The 21,517-nt window shown below is 48.0% G+C and overlaps 1 protein-coding gene across 1 annotated transcript; it reads right to left on the bottom strand.

Annotated features, from left to right (window-relative positions):
* Positions 1-17,515: 17,515 nt before the first annotated feature.
* On the bottom strand, positions 17,516-17,800 carry LOC123019044 (small integral membrane protein 36-like). Its single transcript, XM_044421483.1, has one exon. The coding sequence runs from the start codon at positions 17,798-17,800 to the stop codon at positions 17,516-17,518; it is 285 nt and encodes a 94-aa protein (XP_044277418.1).
* Positions 17,801-21,517: the final 3,717 nt, after the last annotated feature.

Here is a 21,517-nt window from a genome sequence, read left to right on the forward strand (position 1 = left end):
CAGTGCAGTACTACAATATAAGCCCTATGTGGTAACTTGCAATTAAAATAAACCCGACTAGCTTTACACGGGGATTAAAAAAAGGATGAAGCTATCAATGCCAACTAGCCACAATGACTGTAGGCTCCCTCCAGTATCCGAGGCAGTTTGCCTTTGTACTCCAGTTGCTGGAGAGCAAATCAAGATGGCGCTATGGCATTCAGGGCCAGCTGCGGATGTCCATGAGCCATCGGGTTGTTCTCTGTGTGCTGAGTGTGCTGGACTAACAGCATCCGATCTGATCTGGCAGGACTGTTTTTGTTGTTGCTAGTTGCGAAGTCGTGTCCGACCCATCGCGACCCCATGGGCAACATTCCTCCAGGCCTTCCTGTCCTCCACCATCCCCTGGAGTCCACTTAAGCTCACACCAACTGAATCAGTGACTCCATCTAGCCACCTCGTCCTCTGCCGTCCCCTTCTTCTTTTGCCATTTATTGTTCTCAGCATTAGGTTCTTCTCCAGGGAGTCCTTCCTTCGCATTAGGTGGCCAAAGTATTTGAGTTTCATCTTCAGTATCTGGCCTTCTAAAGAGCAGTCAGGGTTGATCTCCTCTAAGACTGACTGGTTTGATCGCCTTGTAGTCCAAGGAGCTCACAGGAGTCTTCTCCAGCACCTCAATTCAAAGGCCTCAATTCTTCGGCTCTCAGCCTTCCTCATGGTCCAACTTTCACAACCACTGGGAAAACCATATCCTTGACTATACCCACTTTTGTCGACAGGGTGATGTCTCTGCTTTTTACCATACTGTCTAGATTTGCCATAGATTTCCTCCCAAGGAGCAAGTATCTTTTAATTTCTTGGCTGCAGTCCCCGTCTGCAGTGATCTTGGAGCCCAGGAAAATAAAATCTGTCACTACCTCCAGTTCCTCTCCATTTATTTGCCAGGAGGTGATAGGACCGGATGCCGTGATCTTAGTTTTCCTAATGTTGAGTTTCATGCCAACTTTTCTGCTCTCCTCTTACCCACATCAAGAAGCTCTTTAGCTTCTCTTCACTTTCTGCCATTAGAATGGTATCATCTGCATATCTGAGGAAGTAGATGTTTTTCTGGATCTCCCTAGCTTTCTCCATGATCCAGCGTATGTTGGATTATTCTTACATTATTGAAATTATATTATCCCTCCTGCAGAAAAACCCCAATAAAACCAGAGCCAGTGTGGTGTAGTGGTTAAGGGTGTGGGTCTGGGATTCAGCCAGTCTGGGTTCTAGTCCCTGCTCAGCCATGGAGCCGACTGGGTGACTTTGGGCCAGTCACAGACTCTCAGCCCAGCCCACCTCACAGGGTTGTTGTTGTGGGGATACAATTGAGAGCAGCAGGAAGAGAACGATGCAAGTCACTCTGAGTTCTTTGTAAGAAAAAAGGTGGCATATAAATCTAATAAATTAACAACTAAACCTATGACCGTGGTGTGATCCCCTCCATGTCTATGTACAGGCGTGCAGAACAGCAGTGACAGCATACGATAGCCTGTCCAAGCCCTCCAGGTCTTCCGGACCGCACTGGTCGGACTGACTGGGGCTGCCGTCCAAAACACCAGAGGGCACCCGGTCCAGGGCAGCTGCCATGAGATAATTGCTGGCTATTCTGCCATGCGCCCCCTGTCCAAAAGCAAGTGGCCAAAGGGCGAGGGAGACGGGCTGCGGTGGGCTGTCCAGATGCCGCCTGGCCAAGGAGGAGTTTCCCCATCCCACCCTCTGCACTTGCCACGTATGTCCCTTTGCTTGAAAGCGGGGGCAGGCAGCTTGTGTCCCTCCAGACACGTTGGCCTGCTGCTTCCATCACCCCTACCCAATGTAGCCAATGGATCATCTGGAGACACCCCACAGCATCCGGCTTCAAGCTAATTTTTTTGGCTGGTCACCCCTGCTACATGGGAACCGGCAGTTTGTGGCACTCTGGCCAGAGAAGAGAGCAGTCATGCGGCTGCATTGAGCCCCGCAGCCCTCCTGACTCCATCTCAGGCCCTCCTTTCCTTCGCCATTGCATTAGTTGTATGGACTTCTGCACACCTGAGGGAAATGGCTACGCAATAGAGGGGAAAATCTTGCAATTGGCCCCCACCCCTGCTTTTTTTGTCCTTTTCCTACAATTCCCAGCCTGGCTGTTGGGGACAATACTGCTAGATGTAGGGGGTTTTTCTGTCTGAACATAGATGAGTTTTCGCCTTTAAGATGCAATTCTATCCCCAGTGAGTAAGCCCCAGTGAATTCAGCAAGCTTACTGCCAGGAAGACTGCATAGATTAAAGAAAGTTAAATCTATTAAACTTTCATACCGCTAAATTTGCAAGTGGTTGACAGTGCTCACAATGCATCGGTAGAAAAGAAAGACCAGAAAGGTTGGCTTTTGTCAGAAATGGGATAGAATACTGCTTGCATCCTTGGTATCAAGGTGGGGACCTTGAGTCTGGAAGCCAAGTTTGGCCAACTTGCAGGCCCAATCCCACCCTCTAGATGTTTTCCAGATAGTACTATCCTTTCCCTCGATATCTGGCAGTCTTCCAGCCTTTGTGCATTTTTCCCCCTAGAAGGCTGCACTGCTTCTTCCGATGCATAGTTACTGACAGTCAGAGATTGCTGTTACAATTGAATACTGGAAATTCAGAGAAGGAGATTTGTCTTGGCTAAAAGGCTCAGCGCCACGCTGGTTGTGGTCATAATGCAATCCCATTTGTGAACTGTGCTCACAACAGCCCTCACTTCGAAGTACCTGAACAAGTATCCTATTTGGCTAAATGAGATGATGTTGATGTGCCATCATCATCTGGTCAGCTTGCAACAATCAATAAAACAGAGAATAGAAATGCAGTCAAACATATCATAAAATCAGTAGAAATGTAGAAAGTATAAAATACCCCAAACAGGCAATAGCAAAAAATATATGTGAATTTCTAGCACTTCATCTCACGGGGCAAGATTCTTTGGCACTGCCTTGACAATGTGACACTGGGGTTTCAGTGACCTCTCAACAGAGCTCCAGAATGGAATGTTCTTACTAGAGACTTGAACTCTTCAGTTCACGGTGCTCCTTGAAAATGAGGCTTATTCCAGCCAAGGGTTCTCCAGGATAATATCTTCTTCGGAAAAACAGAAAAACTATTGTGGTGCTGTGTTTCCTTTAGAATTGTTTGACAGTTCTTTTTCTTTTTTCTTTTCGGTGTTGCCAGCTTATGCTTCCTGCCTTAACTGCCTGCCTCACCTGTAAAGCACCTGATCTTACTTGGCTTAAAGTCAGCTGGCCTCAGTAGGGTCACTCAACCTTAATTCGTAAGCCTCCCTTGCCAAAGAGTCTGGTGTAGGTGGTGCTTTGGAAACAGGTGGTGTTATCCTCTGCGGCGCACCTCACAACATCAGCGAGATTAATGATTTTAGTCAGGGGAGATGCGGAAGCTCTTGGTGGAGACATACAACTGATCGCAATCTCCCCAGCCCTTCTGGGGTTTGTTTGGGTGGTTACCTCTGCAGGCTGATGAGAGAAATGATTGCATGGGATAGTCACCTGCAAACTTTGGGAAAGTACATGATGATGTGAACATGCAAAAGCTGCCTCCAGCGAGGAGTCCCTATTTCACAACTCCTTCCCCAGCTGTCAGTACCTGCTTGTGCAGCTTTGGTTATAAATGCTTCAGGGAGGAGCTCAGAGGCCATAAAAGTTGTGTCGCAAGAGAGGGAATGCTGCTTGCAGTCACTAATTCAGCCACTGTCTTTGGAAGAGGAAAGGATAAGAGGCCCTTGGGGTGAAGGCAGGAGCACAAGAGGGACAGACCTCTCCTGGGAAATGCCACAGTTACCCTGGAGCTTCTCTTGAACTTTCTGGGACATTTTCCCTAAGAACTCTGTTGGAAGGGCTGCCCAGGCCAATTCCTGGGATAATGATTGGATTTATTTTTAAACATTTATTTAAACATAAAGAACCCCAAGAAGAAGCAAGAGCAGCAGGAGGCCTTGGAGTAGTCCATCCATGGTTAGCATCCACAGAACAGGCATCTTGGTGAGTCACAGGCCAGCTGGTCACAGTCCTCCCCGCTATGGTGAAATGTACTGGGACTCGCAAGAAATTTATCCTAATTCTCTTCCATTGAAAAATTCAGCATTATGATGGTTGAATTCAACATTATTCTGGATGCTGGGGATCAGTTCCCAACATGTGGAAATATTGGTCAGGTATGAACCAGGAACTCTATGGCAGGGGTGGCCAACTTGTGGCTCTCTGGATGTTGTTGGATTGCAACTTCCATCAACCCCAGCCAAAGGTGAGTGGTGCTGGGCACTGCCGTCCTACAGCATCTGAAGATCCACAGATCACCCATCTCTGCTTTATCAGGACCAGGCAGTGGCTTCTTGCTACTTGAGCCATGGAGACTGCAGGCAATTTCATCCAGGAACTGGGGTGTCATGGTACATTTTGAAATCCAGATGTTCATCATGGCAGGCCCCATAACTGCTCACCAAGGAAAGTCCAACGCTTCAGGCTGCCATGTTGGTCCAAGGAGAGTCACAATACGCCAGACCTAAGCATGCTTGTTCCCCTTCCATCTGGGTAGCTGATGCCAGGTTTTCCTCCCTTTGGCAGCATCCCTTCAGCCTACAGGCTCTCCCATAGGGTAGCCAGTGAGGAATTGCCAAAAAAGAAAATAAAGCAGGGCATCAATTTGCATAAAATGTGTTGTTGTTATGTGCCTTCAAGTTGTCTCTGACTTATGGCAGCCTAATGAAAGAAGTCTCTCCAAGATGTCCCGTCCATGACAGCCCTGCTCAGCTCTTGCAAATTCTGGCTGTGGCTTCTTGATGGAGCCACTCCATCACCCAGTTGGTCTACATGATTATATGTCTAGATGCAAATTTAGAAATAATTATTGTACTTTAAATAGAAATGCAGTGTAACTGATCATAGTGTGCAAGATAGCAACCCACTGCCAGCCTGTTCTGCCTACTCTCCAGCTCCTCACTGGAGATGGGCACTTTAAACCAGAAATGGACAGGACATCCCTTCAAACAGAGGACACCTTCAAATAAACAATCATCCTTTGGTAGCTCTTGAAATAAAGGACCGCACTCTGCAAAAGGGCACTCCACCGCCAAGTGGGTGTCCACTGAGTGGCTGAGAGTACTGAATTGAGCAAATGGCCATGAGGTACTCTTGGTTTAATTAAAACAACAGCAAGCCCAAAATAAAACCCAGCTTTTTCCTTAAAAGCTACAGGGGCATTTTGAAATATTAATAGGATGTTATCCATAAGACAGTGAGCAAGCCAAGAAAAGAAGCCTCAGATTATGTAGCAATCCCTTAACAAGGGATCCTTCCATTTTATTGCACAAATATCCTTCAAAATTAAACTCCATCAACAAAATTTGAAAAATCTCAGAACAGGAGGGGTGTTTAGAGGAACTGTCTCTGTCTCACCAAGGGATTAGCCCCTGCATACTTTGAGACTTTCCTGGCTTGCTTACTGTGGTACAGTGGATGGCATTCTATCAGTTTTTCAAAAACATTCTTCCATTTTTAAGGAAAAAAAGGAATCCATGCTGAAGCTGAAAACTGTGGCTGGGGTCCTTTGGATTTTGGGCTTCTCCCTGCCTGCATCACCACATTAATCTATTCTTCCAGACAGCTAGCCAGCCCCCAGACATGCAAAGTTAAAACTGCTGGACTGGGCTTTATGCCAAATCTGTCTCAGAACTACAGACTAGAGTTCCTTTGATGGTCATCGTTATGTACTTGGTACATTTAAAAGCAAAAGGGCGGGGGGGGGGGGCAGAAAGAAAGCTGCTTTGTTGACAACGTAGACTGACAAGAACCAGATTCACAAATGGAAAGCTGTGTGAAACTTGGGCAAAGATTTATTGACAATTCCTTCTCCTCGTCTCCCCACTGACCTTCCTACTAGCAGCACACATGGGGGGTGGATGTTGGTATTGAAACCACTGCCAAGCAAGATAAAGAACTACTCCCAGGGCCAGCTCCACACATTTTGCTGCCTGAGGGGAAGGAGAAGATGGTGTCCCTGCCCCATTCCATGTGCTGGGCCTAACCAAAAAGATACCTGAATCTGACTTTATCACTCCTGGTAAGATACTGGCTGGAGGTCAAGGGTGCCTTAGCAGATACAGCAGCCTAGAGGTCACAAGGGACTGCGTGGCACGTGCAGCTCTCTCCAATGCCCAGTGCCTGCCTGTGCCCCCCAACACCCACCACTGTGGGCTGCGTTCTCCCTCAGCCAGGTGTCCCCTCCTGCTGCCTCACCCTCCCGTCTCCTTCTCCAGGCCTCTCGAGCATTGGATGCGAATGAAATCAAACCACTCGCAAGCTGTTAAAGAATGAGTTTAAACAAGATGAGGCAAAATCAAGCAATGCACACATGGGTCACAGGCATGGAGGGCCCTTGGGCAAGACCCCTCCCTCAGGAAGTACATCTTCTCACCACCACAGTCTCCGGCTGCCAGTTGCTCCTAAGCCCCTTTCTCCTCATTGCTGCCACTCGCTTGCCAGGCGGGCGGGCAGGCAGGCAGCCAGGGAGCCAGAAGGCTGTCACGCTTACTGCCGCTCCTCCTTAATCCCTCTGCCATCTGGCCCAGAGCTAGAGGCAGGTGAGAGGCAGAGAAGCAGGTCCAGGGCCTCTCCTCAGCAGGCCTCAGCAGGGGTGAAGATGCTCAGCAGATACCCTGACACCAGCCCTGAAGTGAAGCAGAGGGGACTCTGGTCCACCTTCAGAGACAACAAACCACACAGACATGGATCCCCTCTGCCTCACTTCTGCACTGCCACACCCACGACACATTGTTGTTAATCCCCCTCTGTGCATGAAAGCTGAAGAAATGAGAGTGAGTGAGGCTCTGTCTGACTGCCCAAGACTGGTATTGCTTCATCCTCCCGGCAGGCGAGGAAAACAGCCAAAGGATTGGGTGCTCCTGCTGGAGAGGCTGGCCTCTCCACTGGCTCCGGCTTCGTTGTGGTGCACTGCTGCTGGCTGTCAAGTCTGTGGATTGCATTGGACTCCTGGAAGCAGAGTGCGAGTTGTTTGCTCTTTTGTATTGATTTGGAACTTCGCGCCGAGTGTGCTCACCTGACACTGTAAGGTCTACGTAGGATGTGCCTTAGTTGCCATGCCATTATGCAAGGAGCTTGCACTCCACGGCCTTCCAGCCTGGTTTTTGTGCTGGAAGGATCGGACGTCTGCCATAACGGAGAAGTCCCGTGCTGGCTCAGGCGCTCAGCACAAGACCAGTTGGCCAGGTTCACCAGTGTGTGAACTGGCTCCAGCACAATCGATTGTGTGACTTCACTTTGCCCTGCTGCTGCAGTGAACCAGTCACCCACCAAAGCAAGTCCATCTGCCCCTTGGGTTAAACTAGAAATCAGATATTTTCCCAAGACTACAGCCTGTAAGATTCAGATCTCTGGCTTCGCCTGATAAAGATGCATTTTTAGAAAACATGTCATGATAAAGATGCATTTTTAGAAAACATGTCATGTTATTCTTCCTCATGTTTAATTTGCACAGAAGTAACTGAAAGATGTACATATTATGACCATCAAATATATCTTGGAAAATGGTGGCAAGGATAAGGGGATGTGACATTTCAAAGGCTTGCAAGGTGATTTAGATCTTTTGGAAGACCTGAACGGAACACTAAGGCTGAACATAAACAGCCATTGTTTTACAGGAGCAATTTATTTCTAGTGTTTTGTCTTTCCTCAAATTGCTCAGGATTGTTCTTCTCTAATGATGGTAGTATATCAGCTAAAAATGGATCACAGTGTTTAGAAATGACCAGTGTGGTGCAATGCTTAGAACTGGGACTAGGGAGACCTGGGTTCATGTCTCCGCCTGGGTATGATTTGGGTGCCTTTGGGCAAGTCACTGTCTCTCAGCCTAAGCTACTTTGCTGGGTTGTTGTAAGGATAAGATGGAGAAGTGGACAATCATGCTCACCGCCTTGGAAGTCTTGAAGGAAAAGGTGGGAAAGGTAATAAACAAACCAATACATATCATTTTTGTAGCCCTTCTGGGGCAGGACTACTTTGTCCTGTAAGAACTACAAATACTGTAAGTAGGAAATGCATACCCACATGATTCCCATATGGAAAATACTTCCACGTCTGAAAAGTTAGCACTCTGCAGACAGGCTAGCCTTTGTCCTACCATGCAACAGGTTGTTGTTCTTGAAAAATATGGGAGAAAAGTCAAGCATGCAGTTCCCCCACTTGAAACCTGAAGTGGTGTAATCCGAGAAGACTTTAGCTGTTCCGCTATTTCAGCACATGCACTTATTAAAAATATTTGTAAGCTGTCCCTTGACTAAAAAAAAAACATCTCCAGGACAAGGAAGAAAGCATAATAAAACAAGATGATATTGTACCAGGTTTTAACCATGACACTTTAAAATCCCAGTTGTAGCATGAACATGGATCAGGGCAGCAGGACCAAGAAAGAGGAGTTAAGTAACGGGGCAGCCCCAAAACCTGTTTTCCACTGCAACCTGTTGGGGTTCAAAGGGCTGGAGCGCAGAGAGCAGGGCCTGCTCGAAAGTTCTCGACTCATGGGTCAGTGTTTACGGCAGTGGTGGGAAAAGAGTGGCGTGCAGGCCACACAGGGCCCGCCAGATCCCCTGCCGCCACTTGTCACTGTGATGGGGCTTCTCTTGTTAGCATGAACCAGAGGTCAGAGGCAAGGGCCGGGCTTTCCTTGCTAGCACATGGTGCGTGTTTTCACAGCACAGCTGTCTTATTTTCCCTGGGGGTGTAATGCTGGCATACGTCTTGCTGACCTACGTCAGGTGGAATTGGAGGAGACGCTTTACAAGCAGATGTCCCCTGGAGGCCGGGGTGGTCATGGTGGCATCTCCAGTTGTCTGTGGGCTGGTTATTCCTTTGTTTGCATCCTACGGAAGAAGCTGTCCCGCCTGCTCCTGCTGTGCAGATCCGCAGTTCTCTCCTATCCTATCTCCCCCTTACGATTCCTCTCGGATGCTCTGGAGGCAGCTGATTTACGAGGAGCGAGCGAGGCACACGGCTCTCCCAGTCTTACTAAGAGGTGGATCCTGAACCACCTGGACAAGCCCTTACAGCAACGATCCATCAACAGCACTCGTAACTGAGTAGATCCTCTCAAGCCAGAACCTCGGAGCACTTCATAAATAATCAGCACTCTGTCACATAAGTGCTAAATTATTATCTCGTTGTGACAGATGGAGAAACTAGGCCATGCGTCAGTGTTGCCCACACAGGATATCTGTTGTGAAGCTGAGACGTTAATGATCCATGTCTCAAGTTATCAGCCTCAGCAATAGAATCGGCAGTGCTGGCTGTGTACTCACACCTGCCAAAAGAAACACCCACACCACATTCGTGTACGCAAAGCTTTTGCAAAAGAGGCCCTTGGACTCCATTTTTAAATAACTGCATTTCTAGTCCTCGTGGTTCCAAGGACTTAAGGATCAGTGAAACAAGGCTGAAAGAAACACTGAATACACTGAGAATAATTCCAGTTAAGTTGCAGGACAGATGGGGGCTTGCATTCAAATGTGAGCAAACTGTTCCCCAAATTTGATCCTGTGTCGTAAGTGGTGTGGCGTGGTGCCTTGAGTGCTGCCTGAGGCTCTGTGAGATTCAGCCACTAGTTCTCGCCTAACCATGAAGCTCATTGGGTGACTTTGAGCCAGTCACTCAGTATCTGCCTAACCCACCTTACAGAGAGGTTGTTGTGAAGAAAAAATAAGCACCTTCCCACAGCTGCTTATGCTAATACTAATACTGATACTGAGGGACCAGCCCTTTGCATGTTCCTTGAGGTACCCATTTCTCTGGCTTCCTGAGTATATGAACAACCAGCCTTTGCCAGGAGACTCAGATTTCTAGAGCCTGAGGCAGCTGCTGACCTCACCTTGAGCAATTCAGGGGGGTGTTCTTGCCAGAGCACACTGCAGCCGAGAAATGAAGGAAGCGAGGGCGAGGTGCTGTCTGGATTACTGACGTGTGAGTTTAGAAGTCCATGGCCAACGGCCGAGAGTGCACGGCAGGGGCTAGTGGGCCAGGTGGAGCAGGTGCTGCAGAAGAAACATTTTCAGCTCTTCCCTTAGCTCAGAATTTTTGGCTTATTATTCAGCAACAGACTAATACTGAGAGCTTGAAAGAGAAGGTGCAGTCATCCTAGGTAAGAGTTGCAGAACCTGGGGGACAAATGCGGGTTGCCTGGAACCCCAGCCTGGCTCCTTTTCCCCAACCACCCATCATTTGGTGGTTTTCCAGCTTTGTTGTGGTCCCTCCCCGTCTTAAAACATTGAAGTGCCTCTCCGGAGGCATAATTATTTGCAGTAAGAGCTTGATGAAAAGGAAAACCAAATAAGAGGTGGATGGACTCCATCGAGGAAGCCACAGCCTTGAATTTAGAACAGCTGAGCAGGGCTGTCACCGATGGGGCATTTTGGAGGGCTTTCTTTCATAGTTGGAGATGATGTGACGGCACACAACAACAACATTTTGGCCTTGCGATCAGCTCCACCCACCACTGGAATGTGGATCCAGGAGCACAAGAGGTTCAACTCCCCTGCTCTGAATGGTCTGTCAGCAGACAGCAAAACCAACTGTGTCACACGATGAGGTGGAGAGGAAGCTCACCCTGTAACTGGCGCGCCGTCCCCATTTACAACACTACAGCTTGTCCGGTGTGCATGCTTGCAACGGTCCTTGGCTGGAGACCTGCAGATTCTGTAATGCCGTCCCTCTGCACCCGGCCCTGCTAAAATGTGGTGGACAATTCTCCAGAGCAGGCAGTAGCTGTTTGGCTCTGCTGCCAGTGGAGTGGGCTTCAGCCAGACCCTCGAGGAGCTATCCATGGTGCTGAAATTATCTTTGGGCCTGGAGTGGATACTCCACTCTGCTGACACTGGAGTTGCCCTCTTTTCATGCTAAGACCAGTCTATTGGGTAGGATCCAATGCTGCTATTGTGGCTGTGCTGATTGTGTTGCACCAGGGGGACCCACTGCCAGAGTGTCAGGAAGTTTGGGCTTCCTGTTTGCCGGAATTAGCTGGCACTCCCATTTCCAGAACAAAGCAGGTCAGTGGAGTTCCCTTCTGTGAGGTCCACTACCTGTTCCAGTCCAGAACCTAGCACCTCAGATTATTTTTGTTGCTTCATGAACCTGTTGCACTGGTGGTGACTTCCACTGGTGCATAAGCAGCATTGGACATAGTGAGGTAACCTCCAAAACCCAGGTAGAAATTCTGGATAGTGTTGCATGGGGAATGCAGTCTTTGCAAATCCCTCTATTAAGCATTGTTCAAAATATGCATTTAAATACAGCCAAAGAGGATGACAAACTGTTAAATACTTCTTCGCATTATATTAGAAGAGTTAAGAAGTTAATACTTCTTCAAATCATATATTAAGTGCATATTATAGCAATAATATTATATATTATTTATTATTTCTGTATTTAAAACATTAGTATGCCACCCAATTGTGCTACAGCACCTCTGGGCAACTCACAATCTGGGTGGCTATTATACCCTAAATTATATATTAATTGTATATTGTATAATATTATATACATTGTATTCATGTATTATCAGAGGGGATTTAAAAAAAAATCAGATTAATGCAGAATCAGGAATGATGGGTTGAAAAAAAATATAAAAGTGACCTAGACTGAAAAAAGAGAGATTAGCCCAATCTCATTTCTGGAATATTTTATAAGAAATTTGGATCTAAGCCTCTTAAATAGGTAATAGGCATTTTCCCTCTGGATGGATGCAAATAGAGCTGATATCCCTCAAGGGAAAAAACCAAAGAACATTATAACAATTTAGAGTGTTGATGGTCTGACTCCATGACGGGGCTGTAACTGACGGGGTTATAGTCTTTTCAACCTGCTAAGTTCCTCCACCCACCCCTTTTTACAGGACTAGTTCCAACAAGGAACAGCATGTTTCAGAGGTCAGGGATCCTTGATCCCTGGAGTTTCATGTGTCAGGGCAAAGTCTATTGAATTGCAGCGCAAAACTGATCTCCAGTACATTAGCTCCCTCCCAGCCCACAGCTGTTCCCTGCCAGCAGCAAGGTCACAAGGAACGGGAGAGACAGAGGCCCCATCTCCCATTCTTGGAAGCTGGATAGGACCTGGGACATTTGTTCCAAGGCCTTCCCTGGGGAGGAAATGCTACCAGCTCAGGGATTTGGGGCTGCTGTTAGAGGTCCTGCTGGAGCACGTTTGGCCGAGTGGGAAGTGGAGAGACTTAATTCCTAGACCTGCAGCAACAAGTGGCAATCCAGCTTGTTTGGGTTCCTCTCAAGGCTGGGCTCTCTCCCCCACCATCTGTGTTTCTTTGTGGACATGATGGGCCATCCCATTTTTCTGTCCTATTTTCCCACCTTCCAGGCTCTTCTTTCCAGCTCAGCACCAAGCATTTTTTCCATGGCATGAGGTGGATGAGGAGATGATCTCTGGGTGGTTTGTAGCAGATCTGCAAGCCTTTCTGGTACCTGATTGTCCGACCATGGCCACCACAGCAGAAAAGCTTCCCCCTTGCTCACCCAAAGGATGCTTGTGAGGTGGGCAGAGGCAGATGTGTCTACGAAGGGACTTACGAATTTGGTTCGGGTACCAAAGCCACAGCCCGGAACTTGGAATCGCTGAGCAGGACTGACAACGGCAGGGCATTCTGTCTGGAGGGCTTTCATTCACGGGGCCTCCAGAACACGATTCTTGGGCTAAGAAGGCGTGGCGCATGTCCACCCACTCGAGCCACTGTTTCGCACCTGGCTGCAGCTGGTGGGCCTCAGGGCTCTTGCAGCAAGAGCAGCCACTCACTGCATCCCCCGAAAGCTACCCCGGCCCTCGCAGACATTGCGACATGCAAAGCGGGCAGCCAGGCTCTGGAGAATACTGAAGCAGGAGAACTCGGGCTCTGTAGCCCAGAGCTGCAACAAGCAGGGAACTATTTTTGAAAGGCAGCAGCTCATCCTGGGCTTGCCCCTTCCCACCTTGTCAAGCTGGGAAGGCAGAGAATCCAGCATGGAGCAGACCGAGTTCTCTGCCAAAGGGGAATTACATAGAAACATAGAAACAGAGCGAGTCAGAAGGGGTCTCCCGGGCCATCTAGTCTGACCCCCGGCTCCAGCCGGCTCCGCTCACGACATGCCCACCATGTGGACGTCCAGCCTATCCTTGAACACCCGCACCAATGGGGCCTCAACGACCTCCCGTGGAAGCCCATTCCACACCCTCGGGGTCCTGACTGTCAGGAAGTTCTTCCTGGCATCCAAATGGAACCGTGGCTCCCTGAGCTTTGCTCCGTTGGAGCAGCAGACCGAGTTCTCTGCCAAAGGGGAATTACATAGAAACAGAGCAAGTCAGACGGGGTCTCCCGGGCCATCTAGTCTGACCTCCGGCACCAGCCGGCTCCGCTCACGACATGCCCACCATGTGGACGTCCAGCCTATCCTTGAACACCCGCACCGATGGGGCCTCAACGACCTCCCGTGGAAGCCCTCCCACACCCTCGGGGTCCTGACTGTCAGGAAGTGCTTCCTGGCATCCAAACAGAACCGTGGCTCCCTGAGCTTTGCTCCGTTGGAGCGCGTCAGCTGCTCATCTGCTGTGCATCTTGGGTTCTGAGGATTGCCCCAGATTCCCATCTGATGCTCTGCATCAGAACAGGCCTTTGCAGTAACAGTCCAGGCCCCCACCTGGCAGACCAGGCAGTGGGGCCCTCAAACACAGCACAGCTGCCTTCCCAAATGTGGAAAAAGTGAACAAATCTACATTATCATCCAATGAGCCCCTGCCCTCCTGCAAGACTACAAGTATTTATTCATTTATTTATTGCATTTCCACCCTGCCCCTCAGCCCAAAGTCTCTCTGGGTGCTTTATGAATCAAAATTACAGCAATTAGTATAAAACACACGATGAAATCACAACAGTGTAATAAATGAACACAAGAGTATAAAAAAATAATCATGCAATAATCTGCCCTCTGCCACCGCAGCTAAAACCATCTCAGAGGTGCAATAAAAATATATTAACAGATGAAGATAAAAATCTAACTATCAAACTACTGGGAGAATAAATAGGCTCTCACTGAAAGGAGCAAAGAGTGGGCACCAAGTGCGCCTCTTCGGGGAGCTGATCTCACAACGGAGAAGGCCCTTCCCCTGGTAGCCACCCCCCTTGCCTCCTTTGGAGGGGCTCCCTAGAAGGACCTCTGCTGATGACCTTAGGGTGGGAGTAGGCACATGTGGAAGGGAACATTCCTTCAGATAACCAGGCCCCGAACCTTTTAGGGCGTGAACTGTTAATGTTAGCACTTCGAATGGGCCCCGACTTCAATCCATAGTCCGCTTAATCACACAGGGGGTTAATTCCCCTCAGCACCACCATCTGGAGCTTTGTACCTCCCTTTTCACATGCCCTGTGACCTGAACGGGATCTCCCATGCACAGTTTGGAAACCACAGCTGGCAATGCAGATGTCAGAGAGCTTTCTCTATGAACCTGGGCTGTAAGAAGGTGGGGGGCTCGCTCGGAGCTGAAGCAGCACCCACCCTCTGATGCCTTGTATGCTCAACTTCTCTAATGCGATCAGGGAAATGAGGCTCTAGTCCCCTTGAGGATGCAGAAGGAGCCTTTCCTGCACCTTCAAGTCAGTACTACACCCACCAGTCTGACAACATGCAGCACAAGATTTCAGGGCCGGTGTAGGGAGACCCAGCGTGGTGCAGTGGTTAAGAGCGCAGCTCTGGGACCCAGGCGACATGGGTTCTAGTCCCCGCTCAGCCATGGAGCCAACTGAGTGACTTTGGGCCAGTCACAGACTCTCAGCCCAGCCTACCTCACAGGGTTGTTGTTGTGGGGATAAGATCCAGAGCAGCAGGAAGAGAATGATGTAAGCTGCCTTGAGTTCAAAAAAAAAAGAAGAAAGAAAAAGAAAAAAAGATGGGATATAAATCTAAGATATTAATAAATAAATAAGAGGTGAGATGATGTCATACATGCTCACCGGATGACTCTCATTTTACAATTTAGGTAACTTCCTTTGTGTGCGTACGAAGGCGCAAGCCCTCTTTTCAAATTTGCTGTTATTGACCTGTGTGTCACAAGGTGACGCGATCTCACAGTAGTGCTGTTTCCCCCACAAAGGATATTTCAGCTCATGCCACCCAATTCTGTAATTGGATTTTGGAAATGCAGTTTTGCAGAGACAGGGGGTTATTTGTGGCAGGCTTGTCAACACACATTTCCTCCGGCTGGCTGGCTGCATTCGATCCTCGCACTATCCTCCCATACGTGTTCCTGCTGGGAAATCTTCGGAGAGAAAAAGGAAGTTGACACATACGCCCAAAGTGCCTTTTTGGTTTCCTGCTAAGGATGACACATATGCCGGTGAATATGAAGCCTTCAGATGGATTCTTTTGTTCCTTGCTGTTGGATCGTGGGGGGGTTTTGCAGGTCTTTCAGAACTCTTCCCCACAAGGGACTCTCAGTGCTGATTGCTCCGATCGAAATCTGCTGCAGTGCAAGAAAGAAGCTTCTTCCAAGCCACGATTTATTTGTGCTACTCGCTGACATCTTTGGAAGGGCAAGAATATAATATTTTAGCAAGGTTTGTCTGTTCAAATGGTCAGTGGTGGATGGCAAAGCAGCTCAGGCATTCTTGTCCGCTCAGCTCCCCGTGCAAGGTACTGTCACCTGTTCTGGGGTTCACTGTGTGGAGTGCGAGGCGGCCACAGCCTGACTGCTGAGGCTGGGAGGCCCCTCCCTCGTTTGGGAGGCCCCCAAGCTGGGCTGTGGCCCAGGGGAGGAATGCCTGCTTTGCACGCAGAGGGTCCTGGGTCCATGCCCAGCATCTCCAGGTAGACATGGGGAAGATCCCTGCCTGGGGACTTCTAGAGAGCCCTGTAGCTCAGGGCAGGTCGTGCTGATTTGGTCCAAGGAATCGCACCCACAGACTGAAACCAGACATCTTTCAGGATGAATGGCAACCAGTCCTTTCCATTCCAGCAAAAGCTCTTCTCCATTTGATGAGAGTTGACTTTAGCGGTGAAGGTGCACCGTGCCTCCCTGGGGAGATGTGGCCTGCGGTTTGGCGGGATGGCATGACGGACGGTGGCACTGATGCTGTGGCATGTCCTCTCATTCTGTGCCTTCTGTTGCCACATGAGGACCTATCACTTTAGGGAGCCCTTAGATATAAGGCCTGCTCCAGCTCTACAGATGAGCTGGCTTTTCCAGACAGCTGCTGTCTGGCTTGCCTGCTGATTTTCTTCTTGCAAGTTTTTTATTGGGCTGTTTCGATCATTTATCAGTGTCTACATTCTTTTGCCTTGCTAAGCACAGTGGAACAACACCATACTCAATATTGGAGGGCTTACTCGGAGGCCCACGTCTGAGGGAGGCTTGGAAGGTGGCAACAAGGGGGAAGGCTTTCTCCGCGGTGTTCCCATCTATGGAACAACCTTCCCATTGTGGCCTACCTGGTGCCCACCTTGCCACCTTTGTGGCACCAGGCTTAGATGGCCATTTATGCTGAGGCGTTTAAAGATCCATTCAGATACCCAGGGCTGGAGGTGAGCACCCATCCAGGTGTTTTTATGGGAATGGCTGGTTTTGATATTTATGTTTTGTTTTTGATAAGATATTATGGCATTGGTTTCATATAGTATTGCAAACTGCACAGAGAGCTTGGCTATCATGCAGTGTAGCGATGATGATGATGATGATGATGATGATGATGATGATGATAGGGTAGTGCTAAGAGAAAGCCCTGCAGTAGAAATAAAGACGCACACAGCTTGAACACCTGGCTGGGGGAAAGTCTTGACTTCTACCTGCAGACATTGGCAATCTCCATGGAAAGCCTATTCCATAACCAGCCAAAAAGCTTCCCACTTGCAACCCGTCCCACCTCAGGGGAGTGAAGAGGGGCACCTTAGAGGCAGGCTAGGCTGAGGGTCGGTGACGAGCTCCAGGTCATCCAGAGAGCTGCATGGCCCTGGAGGCCAAAACCCGGGTGGCCAAGCACCTCGATGCTACACCACACAAGCACTTACCACACAACATCACACTGCTTGCTTCTTTGGAATGCATTGCTCTTGTTCCCTTCTCTACAACAAACATTTGCTCCAACCTCATACATGATCTGACTTCTAGCACTTCTGCCCTTTTGGGATTTCGGGATGGGTTGCTTTTGTATTTACATTTCTTTTATCTGTCAAGATAGGTGAAAATAAGACATGACTTGAATTTCAATTAGTCAAGCACTGGATCCAACTCTCCTTATTAAGGCCCTGGTGCCAAAAAATAGAACTGAAGGGCTGCTGAAGAAGGAATCTACCTCCCATTCCACTTCACTGTGTGTAAACAAACACCAAGCCCTCCGTGTGGACTTACCTGGCTTCATTATCCTTGTGCAAATACGATGTAAACATGGCAGATGAGGCGATCCTGAACTGGACGTCAGGTGCGATCGAAGGCCTTCTTAAACCACTGTAGTCCTTTTCCCTGCTGGACCTGAGGCATTTTCATAAGCAGGGACCAGTTCTTTTGCCCAGCGGGTGCTGCCGGATCCTTGCTGCATCACAACAAGCCGGATCGGAGGCTGGGTTTCCGCTGGAATCTCTGGAGCGTACTCCTTGCTTGGGTCTTTCCCTCTGCAGTCATACAGCACACAAGAAATCAGGAAAACCAAAAGCAGGATGACATAGCTAGCAACCAGTATGATCAGGTTCAAGGTAACTGGATCAATCTCCAAATAAAAATCCATTGGATCCCATAATATTTAGCAGAATCTCTGCAAAGGAAGTTGCATATATATACATATATGCATGGACTGGTGGAGCAGTTGCGAACTGATAGATGTATTGGCTCTGTGGTAAAAATACTTTAATCCTGTGCACTCTGTAGCTATGGATTTTTTTTCTCCTGCTCCTCCTGAACTGCATGATTAAAGCTGCTCAGTTTAATAACTTAAGCTCCTTCATTTAATGCCATGTTACCAACAGTGGCAGAAGCTAAATTTGAATGTTTCGTTGCCGTGTGATATGTAGCTTTTGGTATGAGCCTTATGCAGTTCCCCCACCCACCCCCGGGTGCCCTTTTCCCTGGAAATACTGAGAGAAAATGACCAGGGATTCTTTCAGAGGAGGGCTTTGTTGAAGGTGGGGCTGGGGGTGGCCAGGTCAAGACAAAGTTGTCTTCCTTTTGTAACTTTCCTGGGTTTCCCCACTGCTGCTCCCATCCTTTTTCTTCTCAGAGAAAACCCAATTAAGGAGCAGGTACAGGATGTCTTTTGACTGGTAGGAGTAAGAACCATCTGTCAGGAAATGAGTAGAGGAAGGCATCTGGTTTTGTGGTACAGTTCTGAAGGAGTTTTTGTAAGTTACTCAGAGTGCAATTACAAACACTAAATTTAAATCTAGTTTAACTGCTGTGGCTTTCTTTGAAGGAATTTGTAATTTTAATGATGCGAGGGCCAGGGGGTTTTTTGTTCATGATCCTCAGACATATCATTGGACTACAATTCCCTGGCTATGATATAGATTAAAAAGTTTGAAACTAATTTCAGTTTGTAGTGTAAATGCAGCCAGCATGTTCTTTTTGTACCTGAAAGCTGAACTTTTTCACATGGGGTATTTATTGAGTGCTCATGATCCCTCACTCACGGTTCTTCAGATGGTGAGGTAATCTTCCAATTTCACTTTTGGAAGAGCACTTGCTTCTTTTTTGTTTTTTTGTTTCAGAGTGGGGAAAATTATTCTTTCTGACTAAATGGAAGAATCTCTTGTAAATATAAGAGAGATTCCCCTATAGTCCAGTGTCATCCTGAGGTCATGTAGCAGAAAAGCAGGACAGGAAAACTTTGGCGTAGGACCTGGATCTCAATTAAAAGACCAAACCAAAAGTAGATAAGCTATTAAGACCATTGTGCAAAAAACAAACAAACAAACAAAAAATCACGGCTGTTACAAATACTGTGAGATCCAAGGGATGCACGTAAAAGCTGAGCTGAAAATCAGGAAGTCTCTGCAATAAAGCAATAACAGGTGACAATAGTAACTAACATGTGGTTAAGACAGTAGTTTCTATAAGGGTGGACAACTTGCATTCCTCCAGTTTCTTGGCCTACAAGTCCCATCATCCTGCACCATTGACTATGATGGCTAGGGCTGACAAGAGCTGTAGGTCAGAACATCTGACTGTCAAAGATTTGCCTACCTTTTCCTGGGGGTCGCTCTGAATTAAAAGATCACTGCCAGGAGAGAAATGAGAAGTCTGGACATGCATTTCTGTTTTGCTGAGCGCGACGTGGTCCATTCCAGTTTGGCCCGCTAAGACTCACCATGCCCAGCTGCATTACGGCAATGCAGCTGCAAAAGAGCTGGTTGTGGTAAGAACCAGACAGCTTGAAGCAGTGACTTTCCTTGCTTGCTTTGCTTTCTGCCTCCCTTGCCTTTTTCTCCTTTTCTGTCCTTGATGTGTAACCCTTCCTGGGAGCTTTTCTGGCTGCCCAGTGGGGCAAAAATGCTTTAAACAAACAAACAGTCAAACCCAATCTGGGTAGATATTTGTGATATTGTTGCAAGCCTTTGCAAAATCCTCGGGAGGAAATGCAGAGCTCAGCATTGGTCGTATCTTACGATGCATAAGCAAACAGGGAAGGTCAAGGAGTGGAATTTTTGCAGAGCTTTGGTGGCAAACTGAACACTGCCATGGGGGGAAAGGATTTGAGGCCACCAAAAGGGAGAGAATTCGGACCCAAACGGCTGTGACAGTAAATGTGCCACCCTGACAAATGTCAATTTCTTTCCTTTGGCCATAGCAGCCACGGAGGGAGCCCAGTGAGTTAACCCTCCCCTCCGCCTGCCAAGTTTCAGTAGCTATATGCCTGGCTACCAATAGAAGCTTCCCTCTTGGGACTAATAGTATTTGGGGAGGGGCATGGAAACTCTAGCCTCCCCACGCTTCCAAAAAATAAAATAGAAAAAAGAACACAGTCAGCAACTGCGTTTGAAATAAAAACAGCAGAATCAAGGGGCCAACTCAAAGCATCTTTTTCAAGGCCTGCAGAAATGAAGTGCTGTAAAGACAGGGAGGTGGCTCCCAAAGCTGTGGAGAGCAAGGCATGGCTGGGGCACCCCAGGCCAAAGGGACCCTCCAGGGCTGCTGCCTCAGAAAGGGCAAAGGGCAGCTGAAAGGCCTCTCAGCAAGGCTGCAGTGTGACGCACTGAGGGAAAGCCAGAAGGCAAAGCAAGGCGTCTGGGATAGAAATGGTTTCCTGGTGTAAGGGACAGAGGACCCCACTATCCATGGATAAGAGGAGAGCGTAGATTGTTTCCACGCAGAAACTGGAGCATAACATTGTCAGCCTGACAGGTCATGGGATCAGGAATTTATATACATGCAAACCAAACATATGTATGAGGGGTCTTTTGGCTTTGAGTTCTGGATGCAGAGGAAAACTTGATACCCCCAAAGGCAGAGACAGTCAAGGACAGCAACCAGGTCTTTGAAACCAATTTTGTGCCTTATGAAAGAAGAATTTGGATTGAAATAAAATCACACATCCAGGGAAGTAGAACAGCACGTAGTCGTGAAGATGACAAAAGATAATGAGCATTTAAAGAGAATGGAGAAGTTAGGGATACGGGGTTGCACAGAAAACCAAGTGTGTGTGCGTGCACGTGTGTGTGATCATGAAGAAGGGGAAAGTGTCAGCTAGGGGTCATTTGAATGGGGGAGAAACAGACTGTTGTGGGGTATTGTGAGAAAGTTTTGGGCAAAGTGGCTGCAAGCCCAGGGGCAGGAGCAAATCCTTAAAGCGAGCCATGCCTTGTCAGTTTCTGGGTTTATAAACCACCCTGAAAAAAGCAATGATGGGTTCAGATAACTTGTCACGTGAACCCAGTTAATGAATTCTTTATTTTAATTTCAAATGAGTTTAAACAAAGAGGTTAGAAACATTTTTCTTTGCTGGGGGCTTTTTGGTTGTAGTCCCGGGGAGACAGCCAACATCTCCAGTGTTAACATGAGGGGATTCAGGCAACTGGAGAACAATGGCTGGCCAGAACATGATATCTGTGAAGTCTCCAGCTCCCCTTGGGATGTGCATGGCCTGAAGAGCCTTTATGGCCTGCTTTTTAATTATTTTGCTTTCTTCCCAGACCAAAAATTCCCAGTCCCCTTCCAGATAGAGGCTTCTTCTTCCCAAAATGCTCCATAATACCTCCCATGGTGGGAGAAGTTGAACCAACATCCAAATGTACCTGCTTCCTGACAGGGCTGCTTGTGGATTGCCTCATAATTTCAGTTCATTCTCTCTCCGTCTCTCTCTCTCTCACACACACACACACAACTGTGTATAAGACCACAGTTGCTTATAGATCCTCCAAAGGAATGAGTGAGACGTTTATTGAGCACTGTGATTTTTAGCTATAAAAGCACTCAGAATGCAATGAATATTGATACCGTTTGATTCCTAATC

The sequence above is a fragment of the Varanus komodoensis genome, unplaced genomic scaffold (assembly GCF_004798865.1).
Source record: "Varanus komodoensis strain SLA01 unplaced genomic scaffold, ASM479886v1 scaffold12, whole genome shotgun sequence".
Taxonomy (NCBI): domain Eukaryota; kingdom Metazoa; phylum Chordata; class Lepidosauria; order Squamata; family Varanidae; genus Varanus; species Varanus komodoensis.

What these genes read in the sequence shown, in the direction of transcription:
- LOC123019044 (XM_044421483.1), bottom strand. Translation starts at nt 17,800, where the DNA reads ATGGATTTTTATTTGGAGATTGATCCAGTTACCTTGAACCTGATCATA.